The 26,309-nt window shown below is 32.6% G+C and overlaps 3 protein-coding genes across 6 annotated transcripts in view; 1 reads left to right on the top strand and 2 right to left on the bottom strand.

Annotated features, from left to right (window-relative positions):
• LOC115886861 (poly(rC)-binding protein 3) overlaps window positions 1-26,309 on the bottom strand; it is a 713,764-nt gene that overhangs the window by 283,875 nt on the left and 403,580 nt on the right. The window lies entirely within an intron of this gene.
• LOC115886864 lies at window positions 13,715-17,179 on the top strand. Of its 2 annotated transcripts, XM_030906179.1 has the most exons (4): window positions 13,715-14,016; window positions 14,390-14,579; window positions 15,895-16,042; window positions 16,108-17,179. In XM_030906179.1, exons 2-4 carry the CDS (start codon window positions 14,390-14,392, stop codon window positions 16,907-16,909), a joined length of 1,140 nt encoding a protein of 379 aa, XP_030762039.1. In that variant the 5' UTR covers window positions 13,715-14,016; the 3' UTR covers window positions 16,910-17,179. The 2 variants fall into 2 exon arrangements, with proteins under 2 accessions (XP_030762039.1, XP_030762037.1); XM_030906177.1 differs by having other exon boundaries at window positions 13,715-14,579.
• LOC115886863 (protein ALP1-like) lies at window positions 14,675-17,713 on the bottom strand. 2 transcript variants are annotated; one of them, XM_030906175.1, is made up of 3 exons: window positions 17,533-17,713; window positions 17,188-17,473; window positions 14,675-15,783 (listed from the first exon to the last, which is right to left on the bottom strand). In XM_030906175.1, exons 2-3 carry the CDS (start codon window positions 17,397-17,399, stop codon window positions 14,835-14,837), a joined length of 1,161 nt encoding a protein of 386 aa, XP_030762035.1. In that variant the 5' UTR covers window positions 17,400-17,473; window positions 17,533-17,713; the 3' UTR covers window positions 14,675-14,834. The 2 variants fall into 2 exon arrangements, with proteins under 2 accessions (XP_030762035.1, XP_030762036.1); XM_030906176.1 differs by lacking the exons at window positions 17,188-17,473; window positions 17,533-17,713 and adding an exon at window positions 15,851-15,899.

A 26,309-nucleotide genomic window follows, 5' to 3' on the forward strand; every position in this document is an offset into this window, starting at 1 on the left:
AAGTTGTTCCATGTCCTGAAAGGCGCCGCAGTCGCAGTTGTCGCCATTTCTGTCCAGCAAACCCCATTTGATCAAATTGGAGTTTACTGGGGCCACCCCAGTTCTGATTCGGTTGAGCATTCTCCAGGGTTTCCAGTCGCTAGAAACACCATTTGGTGGGTCCTCTCTAAGTGGGTAGTGGGAGGGAGATTCATCCAGGGGGTGGCTTAGGAAACGGCGTTTGGATTTAAGTCTACCTGTGCCGCACTCTTGGCCAAAAATTGAGTGACGAGCATCAAAGGTTTGTTTTAACTTCTCAGTATGTTCATGAGCTTTTCTGCGTAAATCGGGACTTGTAAAACCTGCGGCCTTGTAAAGCTTTTCTAAGGGGGTGGGTTTCATACAACCTCTCACTATTCTGCATGTTTCATTCAGACTGCTGTTCACCTTTTTTGCATGGACAGATCTACACCACACTGGGCAGGCATATTCTGCAGTTGAAAAACACAGGGCTTGAGCAGAAGTTCTGACCACGATAGGTTTGGCTCCCCATTTACTATTGGTCTGCTTCCTTATAAGGGAATTTCGTGCTTCTACTTTTTTGCGTGTTTTTTCGCAGTGATATTTGTAAGTCAATGCACGACGAAGTCTGTCCAGCACGACGCCAAGATAGGTAGGCTTATCTGTGTGTTCTAGTAGTGTCCCGTCCCATGTAACATTAAGTCTGCGGGTCGCCTGTCTCGAATTAAGGTGGAATGCACTCACTTTAGTTTTGGTGGGGTTGGGTTTTAAAGAATTCTTTTTGTAATAGTGTGTTTCTCCTCGATATCTTCGAACCCTTTGCCTTCAACTGTTATTGCTAGGTCATCTGCATATGCAAAGGTTCTAGTGTTATCTGGAATAGGTTGGTAATTTGAATATATGTTGAAAATAATTGGTGCCAGCACGCTACAGGAACTACAACAACTACACCAAACATATTAAAATCAAAATGAAGAAAGTGGTAGTTAAACACTACATATGTAACTAACTCTACGCTTGAACTGCTTATTATTGCTTTGGGATTATGAATCACAAATACTCATTTAAGGCTCAGTCGATCAAACCGGCTGCAGGATTCGAACCCACCATCCCTAGATTGTTGAACGAGTACTCTAGAAAACTGAGAGTTGGTTAACTGTATTTATTATATCGTTAGTTTTTATTATCACTTTTAAAATTAATTGTGTTTATTAGAAAAAAAATCAGTTATGTACTTACTCATTACACATTTTATTATTATATTAGTTTAAAGGCTAGAAAACACGCCTTTGGCCGCAACGTACCAAAAAGAACATAATGAGTTAATTTAAATGTTGAAATAATTAGAGAGGTTGTGTTCGAAATTTCCAGAAAATTTACAGTTAGGTTTTAAAACAGCTTCTGTTGAACTTTTTGTTATCAGAACGCTTCAAAAATGATTAATTTACACAAATATCTATATACCGTGTGATCAAAAAAAGACGGCGTCCAGTTGACTGGGAAATGACGATCGATGAATATCCATATTAATTTACAAATAAAACGACAGCGATCTGCATTTCATAGCTATTGATAGACATGTATTGATTATTAAGAATTCAAATGTCTTGAGAAGGGTTGCTCGCAGCGATTTTTACTAAGAATCATATTTTACGTAAAATAAGACGTAAATATATGTATATTTTTTTACTCAGTAGTGTAATACAGGAACGGACAAAAAGTTATTACTCTTAAAAACAGCAAAAAAACATGTAGGTGGCGCCCCCTACAAGTAGGAGTTATATTGACATCGAAATCAAATTTTTCATGTTAAATACCCCCAGATACCAAATTTTATCCAAATATAAATGAAACCCTGTATCTCCGAAATGAAGCATTTTAGGACATAAGTTTATACGAACATATTTACTTATTTTTATGTGCAGAATATGCTGCCAAAGTTTCCGGAAAACAGTTCAGACCACCCTATAAAAAAACATTAAGCTTCATTCAGAACCTCGCAATAAGTGGAATGAATTAGTGGTTTCAATTAGCGTAAAAGTTTGTTTCTTTTATTTCAATGTAAGCACTCAGAACGTCAAACTTATTGGCAGATATTTTTAATTAGTGGAAAAAGTTAACAAACTTTTGACTTTTCCACTAATTATACTTCAAAATTTGCGAGGAATGTCATTTTGGCCTTTGATTATCATCCGTCAAGAAAAATTTTGGTTAGAAATCAAAAGTTTATATTGTGCGCGTTCAGGGAACACAACGGCTGACCGACCGCTGAGTATTCTGCTCAGCGGCAGACTGTTTTTGTGTGTAAAATGAGACCGTTTAGGGAAATTGCTTACTCAGCCACTCAGCCGCTGACCGTCCCTGAACGCGCCCTTTGTTTGATAAGCTAAATATTATGCTTTCTCTATGGATAAAACAGAATACCGAAAGCTGTTGCTAAGATATTTTATTAATTTTAATTGTGCTATTTTAGACCTTGTGAATGATCGTAAACTAAAAAGTATGTACGTGTATTCACAATGCTTAAAAAACACAATTAAAATTAATAAAATATCCTAACAACAGCTTGCGGTAGTCTGTTGTATCCATAGAGAAAGCATAATATTTACCTTATAAAACAATAAACTTTTGATTTCTAACCAAAATTTTTCTTGACGGGTGATAATCAAAGGCCAAAATGATATTCCTCGACAATTTTGAAGTATAATTAGTGGAAAAGTCAAAAGTTTGTTAACTTTTTCCACTAATTGAAAATTACTACCACTAATTATAACATTCTGAATGCTTCCATTAAAATTAGGTGAACAAACTTCTACGACTAATTGAAAACACTAATTTATTCCATTAATTGGGAGGTTCTGAATGAAGCTTTAAATTTAAAACATCCATAAAGCATTTCTCGTATTCGAGCCATTTTTAAAATATATTTTGTGTGAAGCAAAACCATCACAATATTTGTCGTGTAGTGTATAAAAATGTGCTAGGAGGAGCACAAGAAGGCGGTTCCGGCACATCTGCGTGCAGGATATGACGTTCGCCTGTACGAGAAAAGTTAACAATACGTTTAGGAGTACAAAGGAAATGAAACAATCGAAAAAACACGCTGTTGTTACAATAAATGCATTTTATGTTTGTTTTGATTTTTATAGGCGAAAGATTGAAATGTTATATTGTTATTTGTTTTATTGTATATGAATGGATTATTATAGACTTTTAGAGAAATATAATAATAATGTTTATTTTATTTACTAATTTTAATTTATAAATGTTTATTTTCAGTTTTATATTATAATTTAAAAACCCGTCCGGGCATTTCCCATAAAGGTAGATAAAATTTTAAGTAGTTTATTTTTTAGAATTGTCGCCATTAAAGCACCGTAGTATTTGTTTAATTGTACTTAAAATATAGTGTGTTAAGAAATAAGGGATAGTAGACTAGTAGTAGTTAAATCATTTTATTAGAGTTCTTTAAGTAGAAAATAATTAAAAAGAGATGTAGAATGTAGTATGTAGAATGTAGAATGTAAGGATGAGGGGGAGGGGGGGGGAGGATCACTGCGACCTTAAAGATCTACTGTGTCTCCCTTTTTTGAGTTACTCTTCTAATAAGTCATCATACAGTCTATAACTCATCATACATTAGGATTTTCCTTTTGCAGAGGGACAGGGTATTTCTCAATCTCCTCTGTCAACAGATGTTCTTCCTCCGAGGATATGCACTTTTCCACGATTGGGGTTTGGTCCTTCGAATCCTTCACAGTTGAGGAGCTTGCCTCTGACTGAGGTATCCGTGAGTTGGAAGCTGGAGGATCTGCCTTCAGTTTTTTCAAAAGGCACTTGGTCTCTCCTTAGACCTGATACTCGTATTGTCCTGAATCTGTAATAGATGACATATCCCTCCTCTATTGCATCCTTGGATTTGAAGTCTATTACTATTGCGAGGATTCTTGACTCGCGAGGACTCGCCTACTTGATGTCCTTACATTGGAGTTGTGAGCCTAGATAAGACTCAGCAGGTAGGTGGTTGACCCAGTCCGGATATACGAAACGGTAGCTTACGTCGCATCGGTTGCTGGGTCTAGAGGTAGACTCCCGATCATTACTAAACGAGGTGATAGCTTGTGTGCCACTTGTCGAGGCTGGTCTCGCACTACATATTTTAATGCCTCTATTGTCCCCTTTTAGGTAACCTCTTTTTCAAACAAAGACCAGTATGATTGTTTTAATGTGATTATCCAGTAGAAAAATATATTTCTAGTCTTTCCTTTTGCTGCTTCAACAACACTAAAATTTAATAAATGTGATAAATTAAATTAATAACCATGAGATTTATTTCTAGATAATAATCTCCATATCAAAATAATTAACTAATGGTGTGTATAATAGCGCATTCCTCTTCGGTTGGAAAAATATATCAATTAGGTGTCCTAACCACAGAAATTCATTTATTAAAATAATCTCTTCAACAAAGGTCTATGGGTATTTCGCCATTTGCACTGTAAATAAATCTATAAAATAAAATAGTTATTTTTTTATTCGTTCGCCACATATGCATACACATTTTTTATGAAAATAATGTAATAACCAGAATTAAGATCTAAGTAAATTGAGTATCTGCTCATGTTTGACACTGATCCGATCCTTCCAATATGTTACCAATAGCTCGATCACGAGCTCCATCATTTGAAGAAGAAAGTTCGGACTAAAAGATAGACTAACATTATTAATAACAACAATTAAAAAAATAATCTGGTCAACGTAATTAGATGCGGGTAACTAAAGTTTAAATTCATCCTAAGATTGATATAAAAGAGCATGTAGAAGACGGTTATTCACAGTAATACTGTTAAAGTTGCACGCACAGTCATAATCAGAGTCATCACAGTCATAGTCAGTCATTCTCATGATATACATTAAAGCCATATTCCTGTAAGCACCTTCTAAGCAATTCTAAAATGACTTGTCATTTCCCTAAGATTAGGGCAGTTCTAGAGAACAGTACAATAAATAAACTAATTCTAAGAGCAATAAATCAACAAACTAAAATTAACGTCGTTCGCGTAATGCTACATACACGATTCATATTTCACGCATCGGATATTTTAACCATGTCTCTTAATTGTAACCGGAATATAAGCGCTGTAATACCTCACTGTACTCGAACTCGCATATATTCTCCAAAATACGTATACATTTAGAAGCGAATTAGATATTAAATAGGGATTAAAACGAATTAAATGAATGACTAAAGCGAATGAATATTCATATTTCGAGGGTAAAAGGTTTATTCTGTTTTGTCAATACTGTTTTGAATCGGCCACTCTCGGGGATTAACAACTCCGTTTGCCATGCCGTGAAAAAAGCTTATATACAAATTGAAACGAACCACAGTGTACTATTTTTCCCTAATAAATTATGCTTTTTTAGGACTTTGCTTTAGAATTATTTTTGAAAATAAAATGATGAGTTAACGATGACAAGTGTTGAAACAATGCAGAATAATTTTTGTAAAAATACAAAAAACTTACAAAAAACACGTGCAAAAGATAAAAAAGAACAAGAAACACATGTATATCGGGTGCGCCTCAAAAGTGGCTAACCTCTATAACTTTTTTGTGTTTTCTGATGAAAAAACGAGATTTGGTACATACCAAATTACATCAGTATAGTAAAAAACATTAGTATATGACATAAATTAGGATTGATTGACGTTTTCAATTGTGTCTGGTCACTTCCTTTTTCACCGGAGTCTTGGAAAAATAGATCTGATCGTCTAATGTTTTTCGTTTCTTGTCCTGGTCGGTTGAAAGATGCCCAATTCGTATTTTTAATCGTATCTTAATTTTTTGAAATGGAACAAGGGTGGCTAATTATCACATTTGGAAAAAGCATTTTTTTACGTATGATTTGGTACCAGACACTTGGTATTTCAAATCAAATTGTCGTTATGAACCGCATATTTTGAAATAAATTACACTTTTAACAGTTTAATGGAGTTTTTTAAAGCCAACTATAAGATTTATATTTTAAAAACTTGAAATCATGTGGATGTAATCATGCATTATACCACATACTATCTTATATAACTTAGTCAAAGAGTAGATTTACTGTTATGAACCGCATGTTACAAATTCAAATAAATCATATGAGCAAATGTCAAAAGTTGACATATGATATGGCATTCTATTCAGAGTGTCATTTTCTACTGAATAAAGTAAAAATATACCGAGAGTGCCATTTAAAAATTAAAAATTGTGGTCGTTTCCGGTGAAACAGGAAATGGCCGAAAAGTTCCGTTCTGCCCCGCATATTTTTAAAATAAACAAACAATTAACTTACTTTGTTTTAAATATGCCAAAAAGTTTTAAGAAAACACACAATTTCACCACGTTTGCTCAAAATACTTGTAACTAATTAGCAATCAAGTGCTTGTTGTCATATAATGCGTGGCGCTCTACTAATGATATCAAAGGACTCTAATAATATCGGCAGCCTGGAGCGGGAAATTTTAAACCAATTCCGTTCTACTCCGATACTCAGGAAATCGATCATTTCGCCCTTATAAGATCTCAGTGGACATTCCACCACAATATGTCTCACCATTTGTCTTTCGGTACTGCAGTTATACCGAGGGATTAGTTTTTAACGCCTCTATATAGGGTTTCCATTCTATATAGTCTATAGAGTCCACTATTGTCCCAATTTTCTTTCCACGCTTCGGGAACGTTGAAATTGTTACTGTGGAAAGATTTACCTTTTCTTAGGTGTCTAAATCGTATTCTGTTAATCTCCAGGTGTTCTAGGACCGCGTTAAATGGAAGTTTAGGATTATGGATTATATTCCCTTTGCGAATGTCCGGTTGTGGTATATGACTAAGGACAGGAAGCCATGTAACTGAAATGAAACGCATTGTGTTAAGTTGTCGCTCCACGACCTTAGTGTGAGTCATGGGAGTCACAAAGGAGCACAGTATTCGGCAGCCGAATATACCAGCCCTAAGGGACAGGGATAGGAGTATTTGGGTCGAAAAATAAATACTCCGAACCAACGGGCACCTACCCCAGCATCCTCCAGGCAGAAATCTACGCTATCAAAAGATGCGTACAATTTATCTTATATAGGAACCATCGGAAACAGGCAAATAGTCATCTTATCCGATAGTCAAGCAGCACTAAAAGCGATCAACTCAGTAAACATCAATAATTCGGAGTTGGTCAAAGAATGCCTAGAGCCCTAGAGAAGCTGAAGTAATTAGATAAAGAAAATAAAGCTCTCCTACTTTGTGTGCCCGCTCACCAAGAGATAGAAGGCAAACGATCTAGCTAGAAAAGAAGCGAACACTCCACTATCTGGATCAGAACCGTTCTGCTTTCGAAGCGGAAACCAGTTTAAAGCGGAACTGAAAAACCTGGAGAACTCCATCCGTAACCTGAAATGGGAATCCTCCAACGGTCTAAGACACTCGAAAAAGTTTCTCAGAACTTATGACCGAGAAAAATCAAAGATTTTCCTTGATTTAAGTCAGATCAATCTTCGGATTATCCCACGGAGTTTCTAAAAGAACACTTTCTCCTCAACGAATACCTCAGTGATTGAAGCTGAGAAAAAAAAAACGGCGAATGCAGATTCTGTGGGGAGAATGGGGAAACACCTTATCATTGAGTGCGCCGAGACGACAATCGTCCGTGCCATAAACTTTGGTACGGCTGATGTCGAAGATAGATAGATACTGGCTTTTGTCAGACCTGAGACTGTATGATGAGTTATAACCCGTTATAACTGAAGAAAGGGCACAATAGATCTGTAAGGTCGCGGTGATTAATCTTCCTCCTAAACATTCTACATACCAGCCCTAGGACTAAGCATCTCAATCTAGCCGCTGAGGATTCCCATGTAATAGCATATAGGTTCGGAAGGACACTATTTCTATCATTTAACTTCGCTACCAGGTTTGCTAAATGATTCTTATAAGAAAGCGTTCTGTCCAGTGTGACTCCAAGGTATTCGGGTGTTTTATTATATTTTAGTAATTTCCTTTCGATTTGTACTTTAATTTCTTGATGGCTTGCTTATTGTTTAAATGAAACGATGTTGCTTCTGTTTTTGCAGCACTCGGCTGGAGCCTCCATTTGGGAAAGTATCTCCCTAAGGTGTACATCCAATAATTTAATTAACCTTTCGAAGGTCGCTCTTTATTTGTTACGTGAAAGGTCGCGCGCGGACTCTGAGTCCGCATGCTAAATTTAAGAGCTCTTAGCGTTGCTAGTGGTGTAAAGACATAAAATAATATGACAATCAAAATAACAATTACTTATTGACTTGCTTCATTACAAATAGCAAACATAAACGTAAAATATATAACATAAAACACGCAAAAAAAACAAATTAATAAATATTATTCAAAAACAGCAGAGAACTTCTAAAAAATAATACTTAAACAGGGTGAGTTTCCTACGATGTTCTCTATGGGTATCTCGGAAACTACTGGAGATAGAGAGTCAGTTAAATGGGGAAAGAATTGCAGTTTTATGGGGTCATAAATATTCGCCTTTCAGATTTTTGAAAAAGTTCATGGCTTACTAGATATTTGGAAAAAAACAAATTTCGGCTATTTTAAAAATTGTCTCTAATTCCATTATAAGCTATTTTAGACAAAAAGTTTTCAGATAAAAGTTGTAGATAATAACATCCTTAATGAGACCGTGTCCTCCGTTTTTTTTTCTAAAGCTTGTCATTTTTGATATATGACACAAACATATGTTTTTTTAAATGGAAACCATAGTTGGCCGTGACTTCATAAAAAGCGCAATTTTTTAAGCTTTTTAGCGATATAAGCTATAATATGTTTTCATCGAAAAATTACTGAGTTATAGCCAATTCTTATAATTTTTAAACATTTTCACTTAGTTAGCTATGGAAACAAGTTTAATCGTCTTTGCTCACATAAATGTGAAGCTGTCACATCCAATCTTTGTGTATTAAAATAAACAAAAATTGTAAATATGGATTTATCAAATGAAGAAAAGCGTGTAGGATTATTGGTTCAACCTTTCTTGGCCATACATTTTCGAGGATACGTTGACCGGTGAATGTTACGTTTTTTTAGAGAACGGTTTTCAAGACATGTTAGAAAAGTTAAATTTAGTTATAGCCAATTCTTATCTTTCTTGACCAATTTCACTTAGATTGTATGGTATTCTTATTCTATTATGATTTATAACTTATAAAAAGTCAGAATATATTACTAAACGGTTCTTTATAATTTACATTACAAAAACTAAAACTTAAAAAAATAATATCACTACATACACTTTAAATTATTTTAGAAAATGTTCAAAAAATCCGCCATTGTTTTGAGTTGCATCTTTTTAAAACTGAATTACCACTTATTCTCACAGAAGGATCTGTCGACTTAATTAAACTTTTCTCGTGCCGCCACTTCGAGGGCCTCTGTTAATTCATAAGTTCTTTTGTAAACCCTTATTGTTAACTATACCGCATAAAAAATTCTAAAATGGATAGGTCAGGTGATCGAGGAGCCCCATGCAATTAGTCCACATCTTCCTATCCCTGCGTTTGTATAGTTATGATATAAATAATTTTTAAAATTTCTTTCATTATGAAGGGTGGGGGGTGGTGTGTCATACTGAAAGTCATGTTGGAACCACTCTATTGATGCGCGAGTATCTACACGCTTTTCTTCATGTGAAATAAAAAAATTCATATTTACAATTTTTGATTATAATTTAATATTATAATTTACAAAGTTTGGATGTTACAGCTTAACATTTCTGAGAACAACGGCGATGAACTTGTTTCCATGGCTAACTAAGTGAAATTGTTTAAAAATGATAAGAATTGGCTATAACTCAGTAATTTTTCGATGAAAAGATATAGCTTATATCACTAAAAAGCTTAAAAAATTGCGCTTTTTATGAAGTCATGGCCAACTATGGTTTCAATTTAAAAAAACATATGTTTGTGTCATATATCAAAAATGACAGGCTTTAGAAAAAAACGGAGGACACGGTCTCATTAAGGATGTGATTATCTACAACTTTTATCTGAAAACTTTTTGTCTAAAATAGCTTATAATGGAAATAGAGACAATTTTTAAAATAGCCGAAATTTGTTTTTTTCGAAATATCTAGTTAGCCATGAACTTTTTCAAAAATCTGAAAGGCGAATATTTATGACGCCACAAAACTGCAATTCTTTCCCCATTTAACCGACTCTCTATCTCCAGTAGTTTCCGAGATACCCATAGAGAACATCGTAGGAAAGTCACCCAATAAAAAGTCGATTATTCAATTTTTTTATCGCAATTTGCTCATTTTCAAGTAAAACGGATCAGTAAAATAACTTACCTTGTTCCACATTATAAAATTATTGATGTAAAAATAGTATCACCAACGGTCGCTCGCGGACTGACACTCCGCATATGGGTATAAAAAGATACTAACTACCCTAAACGATGTGCAAACGTACATCTCTCATAAAATATGCAGACAGGAATATACTAGGCGGCGCAGCATCTGATGTTTCCAGATTTTCGAATTATCGGAAAAAATAGTTACCAGTAATGGAATTGGTAACAATGGATGAAACTAATTTATACTATTTAGTTACCACACTTTTACTTTACAATAGTTTGTATAAAAATATTTTTAGTAACACGAGTCTAAAATAGTTTTTTAATAAAAATTTAAATCTGTTAAAAAAGATCCAATTTATGCTATATCTCCGAAACCAATTACAAAAAGTCAAACTATGTCTGGAATTTCATTTATCCAATAGCATGTATAAAAAACTACATATATAACTTATTACTCGCTGACGAGTATTTGACACGCATCAGAAAATGGTTACGCAAGGCGTTTTCTTTTATGAGCTTTTCTGTGACTGAAAATCCCAATTTACTACATGTGTCATACGACGACTATTCTATCGGCAAATTTCAGTTATATTTAAATTATTTTTAACATTGTTTCGAGTACCATAATAAATTTGTAGTAAAAAGTCAGAAAATGTTTTTCTACAACCATCTTGACCATCAGTATTACTTCTCAGAAAACCTAATTTCATCATGTCAATCCGATACGTATTCATCCAAAAAAGTAATCTAAAAATTCACTCTTTTGTTCGATGGAAAGTCTCTTATATTTTTACAATCACAAAGTAATATTTTGTGGTATAAAAGTTTAATGGTGTTTCGAGGATATGCTTAAAGTCGATGGAAGTTGGAATCGATTTATGTCGTAATTACACCCCAGGGAATCGGGAAAGTATCCCACCTAAGAACTACTCATTTATTTTTAAGTCAACTCGAAGTCACTAGGGTGACGAAAGATTATTCTATATTATTTTCCCTTTCTCCATTATTGGTTATACCTAATAAAGAAAAAGGTATTTTTTCCTAAGCGCTCTTTATTAAAAATGTATTTGTTGCGTGATAACGTTATTGAACCAATATGTTTAATTCATAAAGCAAAATATTCACTTATTCAATTATGGAAAGGAGAGTACATTTATTATTTTAAAATTAGGCTATACATTTTTATAGGTAGTATTTTTTGTACATTCTATTTAAACCATAAAAAAATATTTATTCTGACGTATAAATTAAAATCAAAAAATTGTTTTAAAATATTTTAGATAAGAACAATTTACTTACTTTTTAATTTTTTAAAAAATCTGTTTTTCTGTCAAAAATTTATGAACTATATTTTAATTTTTGAATTAAAATTTTAAAGCTTCGTATACAGGGTCCTACAAGTTCGGGGTACGAGCATTGGTATCTGAATAATCGTAATAGATACGAACATGGTTAAGAGGCAAAGTTGCACTTTGGTATGTTCACCAAGATGCCATGATTTTTTTTTAATAATTTCGAGGATGGCTGAGTTTTTTGGAAAAAACGAATTTTTTTGAAAATCAACTTTATTTTTCCCTGTCGTTACTTTTTAGGAAATCAAAAAACTAATTGCACGTTCTCATAGCTACTTCATTAGGGCTGTCTGATAGTATTTTAGATTTTTAAATCAGCTGATAATTTGTTTTGCTGAAGCCAGAATTTTTTTAAATACGGATCTCCATTTTTCATTTCAGCACAGATTTCAGGTTTTGAAAGAACTCGAAAGACTTGAAATTAGTTTAAAAATTGGGTTTAAATGTCCGAAAAAAAATATTAAGTGTGGCATAACATTGTACTCAGGAGACCGAGTTCTTTCAAAACCGGAAATAAAAAATGCGGGTACGTATTTAAAAAATTAGGTTAGCCTCTGTATCTCACAAATTATCAGCTAATTTGAAAAGCTAAAGATACTATCTAATAGCCCTATTAAAGTGGCTATGAGAATGTGCAATTAGTTTTTTGATTTTCCAAAAAGTAACGACAGGAAAAAATAAAATTGAATCCATTTTTTTTTCAAAAAAACTCAGCAATCCTTCAAATTCCAACAATTCCACAATTTTCATTACTTCTCTATTAACGTAGAACAAACAGCCGCAGCATATTCTTCAAATTCGTCTAAACTAGACGTTATGGCGACATGAGGTCATCACTACAAGTTTGGTTTAAACAATTTATCGCATCAGAATAATGTGTTCACGATACATCTCATTATAATGCAACACAACACGACACAACACATCACGTCAGAACAATGTGTATCTGGCTTAACTCACCACAATACACCAAAACACTTTACTTTTGCACTAGACGCATATTTTGCTAACCATGCTATAGTTGTGGTGATGCTAATATGGTTAGCGAAATGCGCGTCTAGTGCAAGAGTAAAGTGTTTTAGTGTATTGTGGTGAATTAGTGTTTTATTTTGCTGTTGCAACTGCAATAAGCAATAAAAATTATCTGAATGAAAAATAACTCTGATATTTTTAAATTATTAAAATTAACAAAAAATACATACAGAAATGTAAAATATGGCTTAATAATATATTAAATATATTATTAAATTATTCTACTTATTACACTACTTTATTCTAACTATTATTCTACATTCTACAAATATACTAAAGAATTAAGTATTTTTCAATAGAAAACTAAGATAATTTTTGATTAATTTATTATTACTGACTCCAGTTCTAATTTAGGGTTTAAAGGCCATTATCTCATTAAATTGTTAAATAGACTTGGCTTCACATAGTGGTCAACAAAGAGGCGATCAATCAATTGTCCGATACCTTTCTAAGCCGCATAGACTGGAATACAATAATACCTACAATTGCTTTGCTACTAACACACGAAACAATTGTTTGTTTGGATAATCTGCTTAGATCTTGCTTAAAGTTTGTGCTTTTATTTGAATGCTTGTTTATGATAAAATTGATATACAGTACAAACAATAAATGTAATAAGTATACTTATATACCAGAAATAATAATAACTAAATATATATGTACTATTAGTCAGTATATAAGCAGCTGATATATAAAATATTTAACTCTATCATAATATAATATATATATAATAACCAGGACTGTTTTAGCTGTTTCTTACAGATAAATATATTTGACATTCTGGTTATATACATATAAGTCCAAAAAAGTGTAAAAGTCGTAAGTTGTAAAGCTGTAAAAAAATCGTGTAAAAGTATAATGTGATTGAAAAGTGTATACAGGTTGTTTCAAAAAATATGTACCATCTTTCGTGGGGCTCACGTAAAAATAACAATTTTGTTTTGTAACGTTAAGGCCTGGTTTTTCTGACCAGATCGGCCCGAAATATTTCGGTGATATAGCACGAAAAGTTCGTTAGCGTTTCCGGCCAAACCCAGTATATGTGTAGGACGCAGTAGTGGTTTGTCTAGATCGGAACGAAATTTCGTTCCGAAATTTCGGGAACGTATGCGGACAGCAGTTCGTCTGTATCAAACTAGTTTTGATTTGAACGATCTCAAATCGGCGTAGTTCGCCGAACTTGTTAGGTTAGGTTAAGGTTGTGAAAAATAATTGTCAATTTCGGCGGATTTATTTTTATAAAATTACTATTTACAGTATGTGTGTAAAGTGAATCAATAAATTAATTAAAATTCGAGTGTTTATTTCTCGAAAACATATTTAGACCCGTCGATTTTCTTTTCTTGTCACGCATTTGAATAATAAAATTATTCACGGTGTTTCTAAAAAAGTTGGGCTGTTTATTTTTTTCCTGAAAAATGCGCGACAAAAAAATAAAAACGACGGATCAAAACATGTTTTCAAGAAAAAATCACCAAATACCTGAATTTATGAATAGGGAAGTTCTTGTTTCCATCTTGTTGCCCATCGATGGACCATCAGAAGTAAAAAATAGATGATGAAAAAATTCTGATGGTCCACCGATAGGCAACAAGATGGAAACAAGAACTTCCCTAATTTATTCAAAAGATGTCCGTCGGTAAGAAGTACAACAAATTAGATTTTTCTGCACTGGAAGATGAACTATTAATTGACAAAGTTAAAGAGAATCCTCCATTATATGCGAAAAAATTAAAAAGTTACAAGGACATGAAAATAAAAGATAATATTTGGGCAAAAATTGCAAAGGAAATGGTAAAATCCGGGTATAATAGAACAGGTAAGTACAAGCTAAAATAGAACAACTTTTTTATTTAATAAAATAGAACAACATTTCATTTTTTCATAGGTAGTTAAACTAAACTGCTTCACGGGAATTAGGGATATTAGTAATTTTCAGATATTTAAATACATAAAAAATGCACAATAATAAAATCATTTTAGGCCGTATCCCTAAATCGTGCAGCAGAATGTATCTATACATAATATTTAACACATTATTTAAAATAAATGTTTGCTGAATGTATGTAAAACGTTAGTTTGAAGAGAGCTCATCGTCATGATATCGTGTGCGATTTATAATATTATTTTGCCACCCAACCCTGCCAGCATCTTTGTTAAAATAATCTTTAAAAACTTCACGAACATGTCTAGCTGCAAAAGAGGGCCGTCTGTTCTGAGAAGGCGCTAAAGGTGAAAAGGTTTCAGCAGGAATTGGCGGATTTGAATGGGTATTTTCTTCTGGATATGGTATTTTAGAGTCCCTTAGCATATTATGTAAAAGGCAGGTGGCAAAAATAATATCATCAATAGTGTCGGCGTTTTTTACGCCAATGGGCGTAAAATAAATTCTAAAATATTGGCTTAATATTCCGAATGCATTTTCCGTAGTTCTTCTTGCTCGACAGTGGCGGTAATTATATGCTGCAATTGTGGTGTCAGATGCAGATAAAGTTTGTGGATAGGGCTTCATCATATTTTCTGTAAGTGTAAATGCACTGTCTCCAAGGATAACATGGGGCTGTAAAGTAGTTGTGTTTGGAAGAACTGCCGGTGGTGGAAGATTGAAGCTACCTGCAGCAATTTTTTTACCAAAATTAGATTTACTGTACACCCCAGCATCTCCTTCACCTCCATAAGCTCCTACATCAATGGCTACAAACTTACAGTCAGCATCGACAAGGGCTAACAAAACTACAGAATAATATTCTTTGTAATTAAAATGTAGCGATCCTGTGTTTGGGGGACAGACTACTCGAACATGTTTTCCGTCAATCGCCATGCAACAGTTTGGAAAATTCCAGCGTTTGTAAAATTCTAGGGCATTTCTTTTGTGTTGATTTTCGGTAGGAGCTGGCATAACTATATCAGTCATCTTGTTACGAATAGCAGACAATACTTGTCGGACAATAATACTGATCCAACTATGACAAATTCTGAATGAAAATGCTAATGATCGATATGACTCGCCCGTGGCTAAATACCTGCAACAAAAAATTATAATCAGGGATAATAAATACCTATAAGAAATTAGAAATAATATTAAAATACCTATAACAAAGTAGAATATTGAAAAATATTGCCATTATTTTTAGGTGAAGAGTGCAAAAAGAGATGGTCTAACCTACGAGACTACTATGTTAGAAAGAAAAAAGTGAGTTCTACCGGAAGTTCAGCCAGTCAGGGAAATGAAAAGTTTCATCATATGAAATTTTTGGATAGCACAGCGTTCGTACATCGAATGTAAGTAGGTACAGAATTTAATTTTCTGTTGTCATTAACGGTATTTTTGAAATATTCTATTTTAGCACAAAATCCAGTGTATCTGCTGCTGCCGTCGCTGATGGAGAAGTAAGTGATGACAATGAGCATGAAGGAAATGGTTCTGATATAGAAAGTCAAAATGAAGAAACGGAAAATCAAAGTATAATAGAGGAATTACTCATAGAAGTAACACCCATGGAGGAAAACAAAGAAATAAACGAGACACAAGAAATTACAGCAACACCAACTCAAGTCAATAAAGTGGGCAAAGCTGATCTGGTCCAAATCGAAAAAATAGCCGGCACAAAAAGAGTAACACAAACCGAAACACGTGGGAGAATAGATGCAAAGAAGGCCAGAACACAATTATTCCAAGATATTCACAAAGGAAGATCCGAACGAATGACATTACTTCGCGATATAGCCCAGCGAGCCACTACCTCAGGGCCTCAATCAACTGAAGATCCGATTGATCTGTTTTTCAAATCATTGGCAGCAACAGCTAAAACACTATCGCCGAGGTATTTGGCAGAAGCCAAACGAAAGATCTTCCTTGATATGGCCGAAATTGAGGAGAAAAATATCGAAGAAAAATATCCACCATCAAACCTTTCCCCTTTGCAGACAGTGTACGTATCAACGCCAAGCCCATCCCCTTCCCTACCATCACACTCTGACGATTCTTCCTCGGCTTGTCATCTCATAAGACAAAGAGAATATAATATAGTTTATGGACATCCCGGCGGTCCCAGCTCTACTTACAACACCGATTCTAATAATCAGGAACAAATGATGTCACCAGATGGTACAGTACAGAGCTACTTAACTGATTTTACGCCATTATAAATATGTTGTTTAATAAGATAAGTACGTTTATCTACTATTTTTACTATTTTTTCTTATGAAAAAGAATAAAATATTTATTTTTATTAGTTTTTTTATTTATTTTTGACATATTAACTATAGATCTATGTAGGTACGTATTTTTGAATTAAAAACTTCTTTTAACGCGTTCACCTCTTTTTTTACTAAGCAGCGAATTAAACTGACCCGTCATGAATCATGCTCATTCACGTTTTATCCGGCACTTTCATATAATCGTTTTTCAATAAAAACTTACATACCTTAATGTGAGACATAACTTTTCCTCGGGAGAGATAGGAGTCGGATGTTTATTTGTAGGTTGTGAACTGATTTCATTCTTTATGTAATCTAGTACAGTATGGAATAGTTGTGGAGTTAAACGGAAAAATTCTTTGAACTTTGTATCATTATCCGAAAGATGCTTTAACACTAACAGTTTGTAAGCACCTTCTTTGTCCCTATTCTCAAACATTTTCAGAACTCTATTATGTTCAGAACATACTTCTAATAACGCATAGTACTCATCATCATCATCCTGTTCTTCTTCTAAAATCATAGCGATAAAAAAAATCCATTTAGAAGCGTAAAAGAACCTAGGTACGTACAACGCAAAATTTTAATGATTGAATAGACCGAACTGAAATACCTAATCATAACGAATATAATCTCCGACAAACCACACGCAGACGAAACTTCGGAACGAACTGAGTTCGGTAAATTAGAGCGTTCTGTACGGAAATATTCACCGAAATATTTCGGGCCGATCTGGTCAGAAAAACCAGGCCTTTACAGGGGTTGAAATCTTCGTTTATTTTCGATATTTTATAATTTTCTTCGAAGTACTTTTAGAGATTCGAACGAAATTTTGATGTTGAAAGTTACTATAATTCCGATATATTTTAATACTAAAACAGTGTCATCATATTCACCAGGGACGTGCATATTGGTTTCAGTGGAAATCTTTCTAAAGTGATATAAAATAGGAATACTTATTTATAAAAACAGAGACGTTGCTATTCATAACTTATTATTATATTGATTTCTGATTCAACTCTACATATTTATTGAGAATAATTAATTAACGAACCCAATTAAGTATGTAATTAATGAATATTTGGGCGGAAATAATAGTGGTAATTGGTATTCTCTTTTACAAAGATTTAAATAGTTTTATTTTTGTAAACAAAGAGGCTGTACATTTATTTTGGTTTGGCTTTAAAAAATTATCTAAAATGACAATATTCCATTGGTATTTTGATAAATTAGGTCTAAATTATAAATTAATGCATTTTCTACGAAAACTTGAATTGATAGGTAGAAAACGGTATAATATAATTTGATAGATAATTAAATTGGGTATTTTTTTAATAATAATGCATTTAAATTAAACAAGTTATTGCCGTTTAAAGCTAATAATTATTTAATATCAATTTTGAGACACTCTGGAATTATAGAATTTTGTAGTAATAATATTTATTATATATAGGCAATATTTAGTTTTAAAAACTTAAACATGCCTAGAGTAATGAAGCATTAAAACTGCATTTTCACAAAATCGTAAATGTATTTAAGAGTGTCACATCATGGATCACTGAGAGACCCATTCCTGACAAATACAGGAGTTAGGCCGGGATGTGTCTTAGCGCCTCTCCTATTCAACATATTCATGGCAGCACTCTCTATTATAGTGGATAGCAAACTGCAGGAGAGAGGTTTGGGCATTAGATACAGATACGACGGCGGTCTGTTCAACATAAAAAGACTCAGGGCAAAAACACGTACAAAATTCATCACAGAACTTCAATACGCTGACGACTGCGCTCTAGTTGCAAACACGGTACAACAATTACAAGAAATGTTGAACACATATACCTGGGCTTTAGGCCTTAAGCTAAACATTGACAAAACTAAAATCATGTGCACTCCCCCGGAAAATCATAAGAATGCTATAAAAATCGGAGAAGAACTATTGGAATATGTGGCGGAATTCAATTACCTTGGCAGTTTGATTTCGGAAAAGGCCAATATTGACTGTGAAATTCAGCACAGGATTAGTAGCGCCTAACAAAAAAGGAATTCCTGCCGAATTCGCTTCGAGAGCTACGAAGAGTAATCCTTCAGTACAAGGACTTGTACTTCTAAACGTTCTAAGAAGTAAATAAAATAGTAACAAGTTTCACAAAACTGTAAAAACAGCAATACAATTATTTCTTGCCAAAAGCACTGTTCTTATAAATCCTGCTAAAGAGATTCAACCTAATTCAAACCGAACATGCGGCTTTTCCGCCAGATCACGTTAGAGAAAAACAAAAATATTATGTAATACATGCAAAAACCCCATTTTTAATATTCTCGGCAAAGAATGTAAAACGTTTTTATTCTCTGACTGCCAAAATAATGTGTAGAAAACTAATAAGAGTTTAGTTTTAAAATTAAATGTTTTTTATATTAAACAAATACAAAATATTTAAATTATTGACGTTTTAGTATTAAACTTTACAAATAATTACTAATAATTTATCTGAGTGACAAAATATTAATAGTTTTTGAAATATTTCAGTGGGGTATCGTAGTTACCCCACACGGCCTGAAACGTAACTTTTTGTAGCACGGTCCCGGAAAGGTTAAACAAGTTGCAACAGAGACACCTTAGACAACTCTTAAGAATCCGGTGGTTCCACCATGTCTCAAACGTATCGGTCCTTGAAAAAGCTAATTGCGAGAGTATTGAAGTCATGGTTACAAAATCCCGCTTAAGATGGGCTGGTCACGTATACAGAATGCAAGAAAACCGCATACCAAAATCTCTGCTTTACGGTGAGCTTGTAGACGGTAAGAGGGGGCCAGGTGGAAAACTGAAAAGGTACAAGGACATTTTCCACGAAAATTTAAAGGGGCTTAACATGCAGAATGAGTGGGAAAAAGCAGCTCACAATAGAACTCAATGTTGCAAACTCTGTTAACAGCGACAACCAAAAAGTAAAGAGGCAACAAAGCAATGAGATTTTTGAATGTCCGGAGTGCGGTAGGCAAATAACATCACGTATCGGGCTTTTCAGTCACAGAAAAGCTCATGAAAGAAAACGCCTTGCGTGACCATCTTCTTCATGTGTATCGAATACTCGTCAGCGAGTAGCGGCTGTATGTATGTATGTAAGTAAATGTATTTAAAAAACGGCAATATTAAAGTGCGGTAAGCCATAATCAAATTTACCTTCATTTTAATCGTAGAAACTAAAAATGTAATAATATACAGGGTAAAATAAAACACTAAATCACCACAATACACCAAAATACTTTTACTTTTACACTGGACGCGCGTTTCGTTAACCATGTTAGCATCATCAGCAGATGATTAATACTACTTTTGAGTTTTAACCTCGGTTTTAATCATCTGCTGATGATGCTAACATGGTTAGTGAAACGTGCGTCCAGTGTAAAAGTAAAAGTGTTTTGGTGTATCGTGGTGATTTAGTGTTTTATTTTGCTGTGTAACACCAAAGGTTCCAACCCCCAACTGTAATATACAGGATATTCTATTTAAAAAAATACAATTTTGATATTTTTTATTTACTGTACTATAGTGTAGTGATACTATACTGTACTGATATTGTCTGGAATACTGTACCTTTTGAAAATAATTTTAAATTGTAGCTTTAGTAGTCCCCCAATGATCCCATCCCACACTTTTTAGAAATCTAATCATTTGGCTACAGTACTCCGTTTCGAATGAAGTGAATAACCCTGTATACACACTTATGTGAACATTATTGATACACTTCTGAGAAATGATATATGTAATAATTCTAAGTCAGTGTGTAAACTTTCGAAGCGATTATAAATCAACTGCAACTAGCTCCCTTGTTAAATTTTCCATATAAATAACAGTCGGAATCTGAGACAATAACTGTCAAACTATAAGACAAGATGGGTTTGTTTTACAACCTGTGAAGTTGGCCAGATGCATATCGTATGTATGTAAGCTCTTTAGATTGCATCTGTCTTAGGTGTAACTTACGTTTCCAGTCACTTGAAGTTAAATGAATAAGTAAAGTTAGCTGGAACACCGTAGCATGACTTTAACTTTTATTATAAGACTCTGTTACTTGGTATGTGCTAATTTAATTGCGCATACAATTTTGTAGGTAGATAAATAGATATTAATTTATTTGTTCCTATTTAACAAAAGTTACAAGAGCCCGCAGAACAAGTTCAACAAGACAAACAAGAATAAATATTTGACAACAAAAAATATAAAATATATAATTCGAAAATTATTGCACAGTTCAAAATAAATAGTCCTTCTAACCGCAATACAGGGTGATTCCTGTAAGTAGGTCATGCTTTCGGGGAATGATGGAGGACGTCGAAATATTAATTTTGATCTAGCACACTATGGGTCGAAAATGCCTCTTACGCTAGATACAGGGTGTTAAGTTTTTGAAAAATTAAAGATTTTCTTTAATAGTTTTTTAACATTTGAAAGTATCGTTATAAAATTTTATTATAGGAGTCCACCTAACAGAGACACTTTAAATGTAAAAACAAAAGGTTTTAGTTTTAACCAGTGGCCTAGATGTGATACGCATCGGGTATTTTTCCAAAAAAAGAATAGTACGCCACTGATAAAAATAAAAATTTGGGCGTTTTTTTATTTACTTGGTTTATTCTCAAAAAGAAATGTCTCTTGCAACTTTCTCCTATCTTACACCATTTTGTCATAATTTAAAAATAAATATTTTTTTTAATGAGAACCTTAAATATGCGAATTATTAAAACTACCTTAAAACTAAGAATTTTATTATTAACAATAAAAAAAATCGAGTTTAAATTTATAATTTTTTAAAAATTTATTTAAGGAGCTAATAGTAAAAAGTACTAAAGCTACCCAAGCTGTGTAACTCTGTATGCACATGTATTTCTGTTATAATAATTCGCTGTATTTAAGATTCTCATCAAAAAAAAATATTTTTTAATTGTGGCAAAATGGTGTTAGATAGGAGAAAGTTGCAAGAGACATTTTTTCTTGGAAATAAACCGAGTAAATAAAAAAAACTATAAAAATGTTATTTTTTACCAGTGGCGTACTATTTTTTTTTGAAAAAAATATATATATGTGATACGCGTCACATCTACGCCACTGATTGAAACTAAAACATCTTCTTTATACATTTAAAGTTTTTCTGTTAGGTAGACTTCTATAATAAAATTTTATAACGAAACCTTCAACTGTTAAAAAACTATTAAAGAATATCTTTAATTTTTCAAAAGCTTTAACACCCTGTATCTTGCGTAAGAGGCATTTCCAACCCATAGTGTGCATATCAAAATTAATATTTCGAAGTCATCTATCATTCCCTGAAAGCATGACCGACTTACAGGAATCACCCTGTATATGAGTACCAGTAACTAACTCAAAAGTCCACACTACATTTATTACAATTAGTACAAACAAAAATATGCTCCCTAAAAAGTGAGATATGGGAATCGGAAAAAAATCCGTCAAACTATGGTATGCCTTTTTGGTTAAATAATCCTTTAGTATAGTTATTATCTTTCCATTAGACATGACCTACAACTCTTCGAGGAAACTATTAAATATTTTTATAATCGAATACTCAGCATTCTTTTGTATAGAAGTAAAATTGCATTTCCTAGGTAGAAGATTATATTTATTTCTGGTATCATACCCATGATCACTAACAAAGGCTGCAAAGAGATCTCTATTACTGATCACAAACGTATAGGCATCGTAAACATACATACCAGTCAGAGTCATGCCTGTAATCTACTATGAAGTAGGTTTAACTATATATAACAAATTTATAAATGTATTATAAAACATTATTGGTTTAGTTGTGAGTCGACAGGATACACCTAATAATATAAGCATAATATTTTATCGATGGGTATTTTTAAAATTAACTGATGCCGTTTCATTTTTCAATTATACAGTATTTTTATTAAAGTTCTGAATATACAGTATATAATTTGCTTTTAAAATTAGATTTACTCACATTGAAATTATATCGTGTGGTGCATCGGAACGCGGGAAATCCCATGTAAATTTTAAAAAAGTCAAATATTATCTTCCCCGATAATTTAATTTAAAAGTTGTATTAGACTTTTTTGAAGAGGCGTTAAAGTTGTACTTTTGTGTAAAATTTCGTTACATTTGGAATTGTTATCTAAAAGTTATTTGCAAAAATCTACCTCCACATTAGTAAAATTTATAATACGGCCCAAAGAAAGCTATAATTAAAATACTCATTTTGTTTACAAAAATTACGAAACAGGGTAATTTGTATAAAATAATTATACATTTCGCAAGTTCTGTACAAGTTACGATGGTTAAACGGCATTTTGCTGGAAATAGTATTCCCACTGTGTTAGATATGTTCGAAGCTCAGTCTCCGGATAGCCTATACCGAACAAGTCAACAGTGTAAAGAATAAACCTGAGGTTTGAAACTAAAGGCACGGTATTAAGCACATGGAAGAGTGAAGACAAAAATAATTGAACAGGAAGAAAATAATAATGACTTGAATATTCTTCATGTTGAAGAAAAGAAAAACATTGATTCCCCTTTATTGCGGATACAGTAGGAAAAGACCACAGGATCTTTCCCCGAAAGACTTCTTTCTGTGGAGCAAAAACCGTTTTTATGAGCATATTAAATACATGTAGATGGACTGATAATGACACCTCTGTGGAATGCTAAAGATTCTCCCCTTAACCGTTTTCGGCGTGAATTTCACTGGGAATGGGGAATTATGTAAACATTTTATTAATTAGTATAGTTTAATAAAGTTCCTTGTCTTACAAATATTTCGATTATCCCTTGAATTATTGTGGATGTATGTAGTATAAGAGCGACGCCTGGGAGTGATCATCATCTCTTCAAAAAAATATAATACAATTTTTGCATGAAATCATCTGGGGAGATAATATTTGACCTTTTCCAAATTTACCTGGGATTTCCTATGTCCCGCGTTCTGATGCACCACACGGTGTAAGGGATATTAATAATTATTTTTGAAAATATCTTGATGTTTATTTTTATAATATATCATAACTTTATATATTTTTTTTTATATTTATTTAAATCTTTATTTTCTTTTATTTATTTATAATCTTTATATTTTATTTATGAATTTATATTATGCTGTTCATAGCATTTACATTTTATTTGTACATAATCAATGTCTGTACTGTTAACGAAGTTAACATCTGTTTTTAAATAATTTGTTTATACATATTGTATATTACTAAGACATAGCAGTAAAACCGCCTTCTCGAAAAGTAATGCCGAAAGGTAGTTCTTTGGGAGATATTCAAAGCGGCTTGTGGAGGTTTTTTTAGTCGGTAAGGTACTTCAGCTACCCCGACAGTACCGCATACGGTCTCTGGTTTGCAGATTTTTTCCCCACAAAAAAATATATTATTTAATAAAATGTCAAATATTAGTATCAATTACTGTACTAAAATGGCAGGCGATACGCCGCTATGCTGTTGCTGCTAGCCGTTGATGTTGTTGCGGCTTAAAAACTAAATTATTAATTCTTTTTCCTCAGAACTTTATAGCTTTTCTCTAGAATTATAATGCGGAATTATAATATAATTACTAGATTTAACTTACTTAAACATAATCTTTTTGATTTTGACGATCGATTTGACGTCTTGGAATATATCTGGAAACATCAAGTGGTTTATTAGTCTCCGTGGATTTGAAGCTTAGTGAATTATTACGTAACAATTTTTTGTCTCGGTGGTTTAGTTAGTTATTTCAAACATTTTTAACCTCCAACATTTGGAAATATAAAAAAAATCACTATGTTTTTTAAATATTAAGTAGCAATATTTTGATTTCTAACTATTGTTATCGTTAATTATTTACCTTTTAATATTAAAAAGGTCATTTTTCTCTAATATTTAAAAATATTAAATTATTCAAACATGAAATAAGTATATTTTTTAAGAAAATAAAGCTTCATAAATTTAAATTACACAATTATTTTCTTTAATCCTAAAACGCACCTTGTGTTCCTAATTAATCACTGAAGCTTGAAGTTTTAATCATTTTTGGTAGCCCCCGAGTTCAACTGAGCTTAGCTCTATCATAGAATATTTATATTATCTCTAGGTCTTGTCAACATATCTAGTCATGGTAGGGTATGGAATTTAATATATATTAAAACAATATTTGACCGTTAGAAAAAATTAATTTATTTTTACTTTGAAGTAAAAAACTATTTAATAATTTAAGCCATTTTAAATAAAATTACACTTAGTATTTTCAGATTTGATTTTCAGGGTTTTAATGAAACACATCACAAAAAACATATATTTTGTTTTGCTTTTGATATTATTTGAATTATTTTAATATCATAACATTTTTTTGTTGTACCAGTAAATATTAATTAAGCCATTTATGCCGTAAAATATTGAAAATTATTTAGTTTATATCATTAACATATGTATACTTTCAGTAAATAATGCACGAGAAAGGAACAATAATCAACGCATTATTATTAAAAACAATTTTACTAAAAATAATGAAATTATTTTTAATTTTTCAATTCTGTATATACATCATTAAATAATAATAGTGGAAAACCAAACAATGTAGTTTCACTTTATTGAAAATTATAAATTAAATTGAAGCGTATTTATAATTATAAAACAAATAAAATTTTTTATAAACTGGAGATGAATTCATTTTTTATAAGCAAAAATTAATTGATTATATTGATCAATGATCATAATTTTATTGACTATGATATACGTTTTGTTTCTTGCTTTATTTGTTTTATTAGATTTAAAACTTAATTATCTCTGTCTATTTTTAAATCATAGAGCAAAGGCCCAGTTCCGTCGAAACACTATTTCTTAATGGATCACCATAGTTAAGCGACATTGAACGATGTTGATATCTGGACGGGTGGAACTTCAGGAGTGTAAAATCTATCGAGACATAGTTCTCATTTACGCTGGTTAAATGCCGGATGAGATCGGACATCTCGTCAGTAAGGATGAATTTAAACACTCGTTAAGGCCATTATTTAGTTACGCTCTAATGACGAAGACCACGTTTTGGATACTGCGTAAACAAAGTAGGTAGAATACAAATTAACGCCGTCAGCAAAAAGGGATGTTTTTTTAATTACAATTATTATTATAAATAACCAGTTTTATAAAAAATATTTTTGATCTCTTTATTTTTATTCTATTTTTCACAACTAACCAGCCATAATTTGTCTCAATTTTAAAACATGTCAGTTTGTAAATTCTGAGCTTTTAATAACAGTATTATATATATTATATTTTTTTTATAAACTTTAATATACTTTAAAATTATTATATCTACCTACGTATACTGCAC

This window comes from Sitophilus oryzae, unplaced genomic scaffold (genome assembly GCF_002938485.1).
Source record: "Sitophilus oryzae breed Bouriz unplaced genomic scaffold, Soryzae_2.0 scaffold_499_pilon_pilon, whole genome shotgun sequence".
NCBI classification, from domain to species: Eukaryota; Metazoa; Arthropoda; class Insecta; order Coleoptera; family Curculionidae; genus Sitophilus; species Sitophilus oryzae.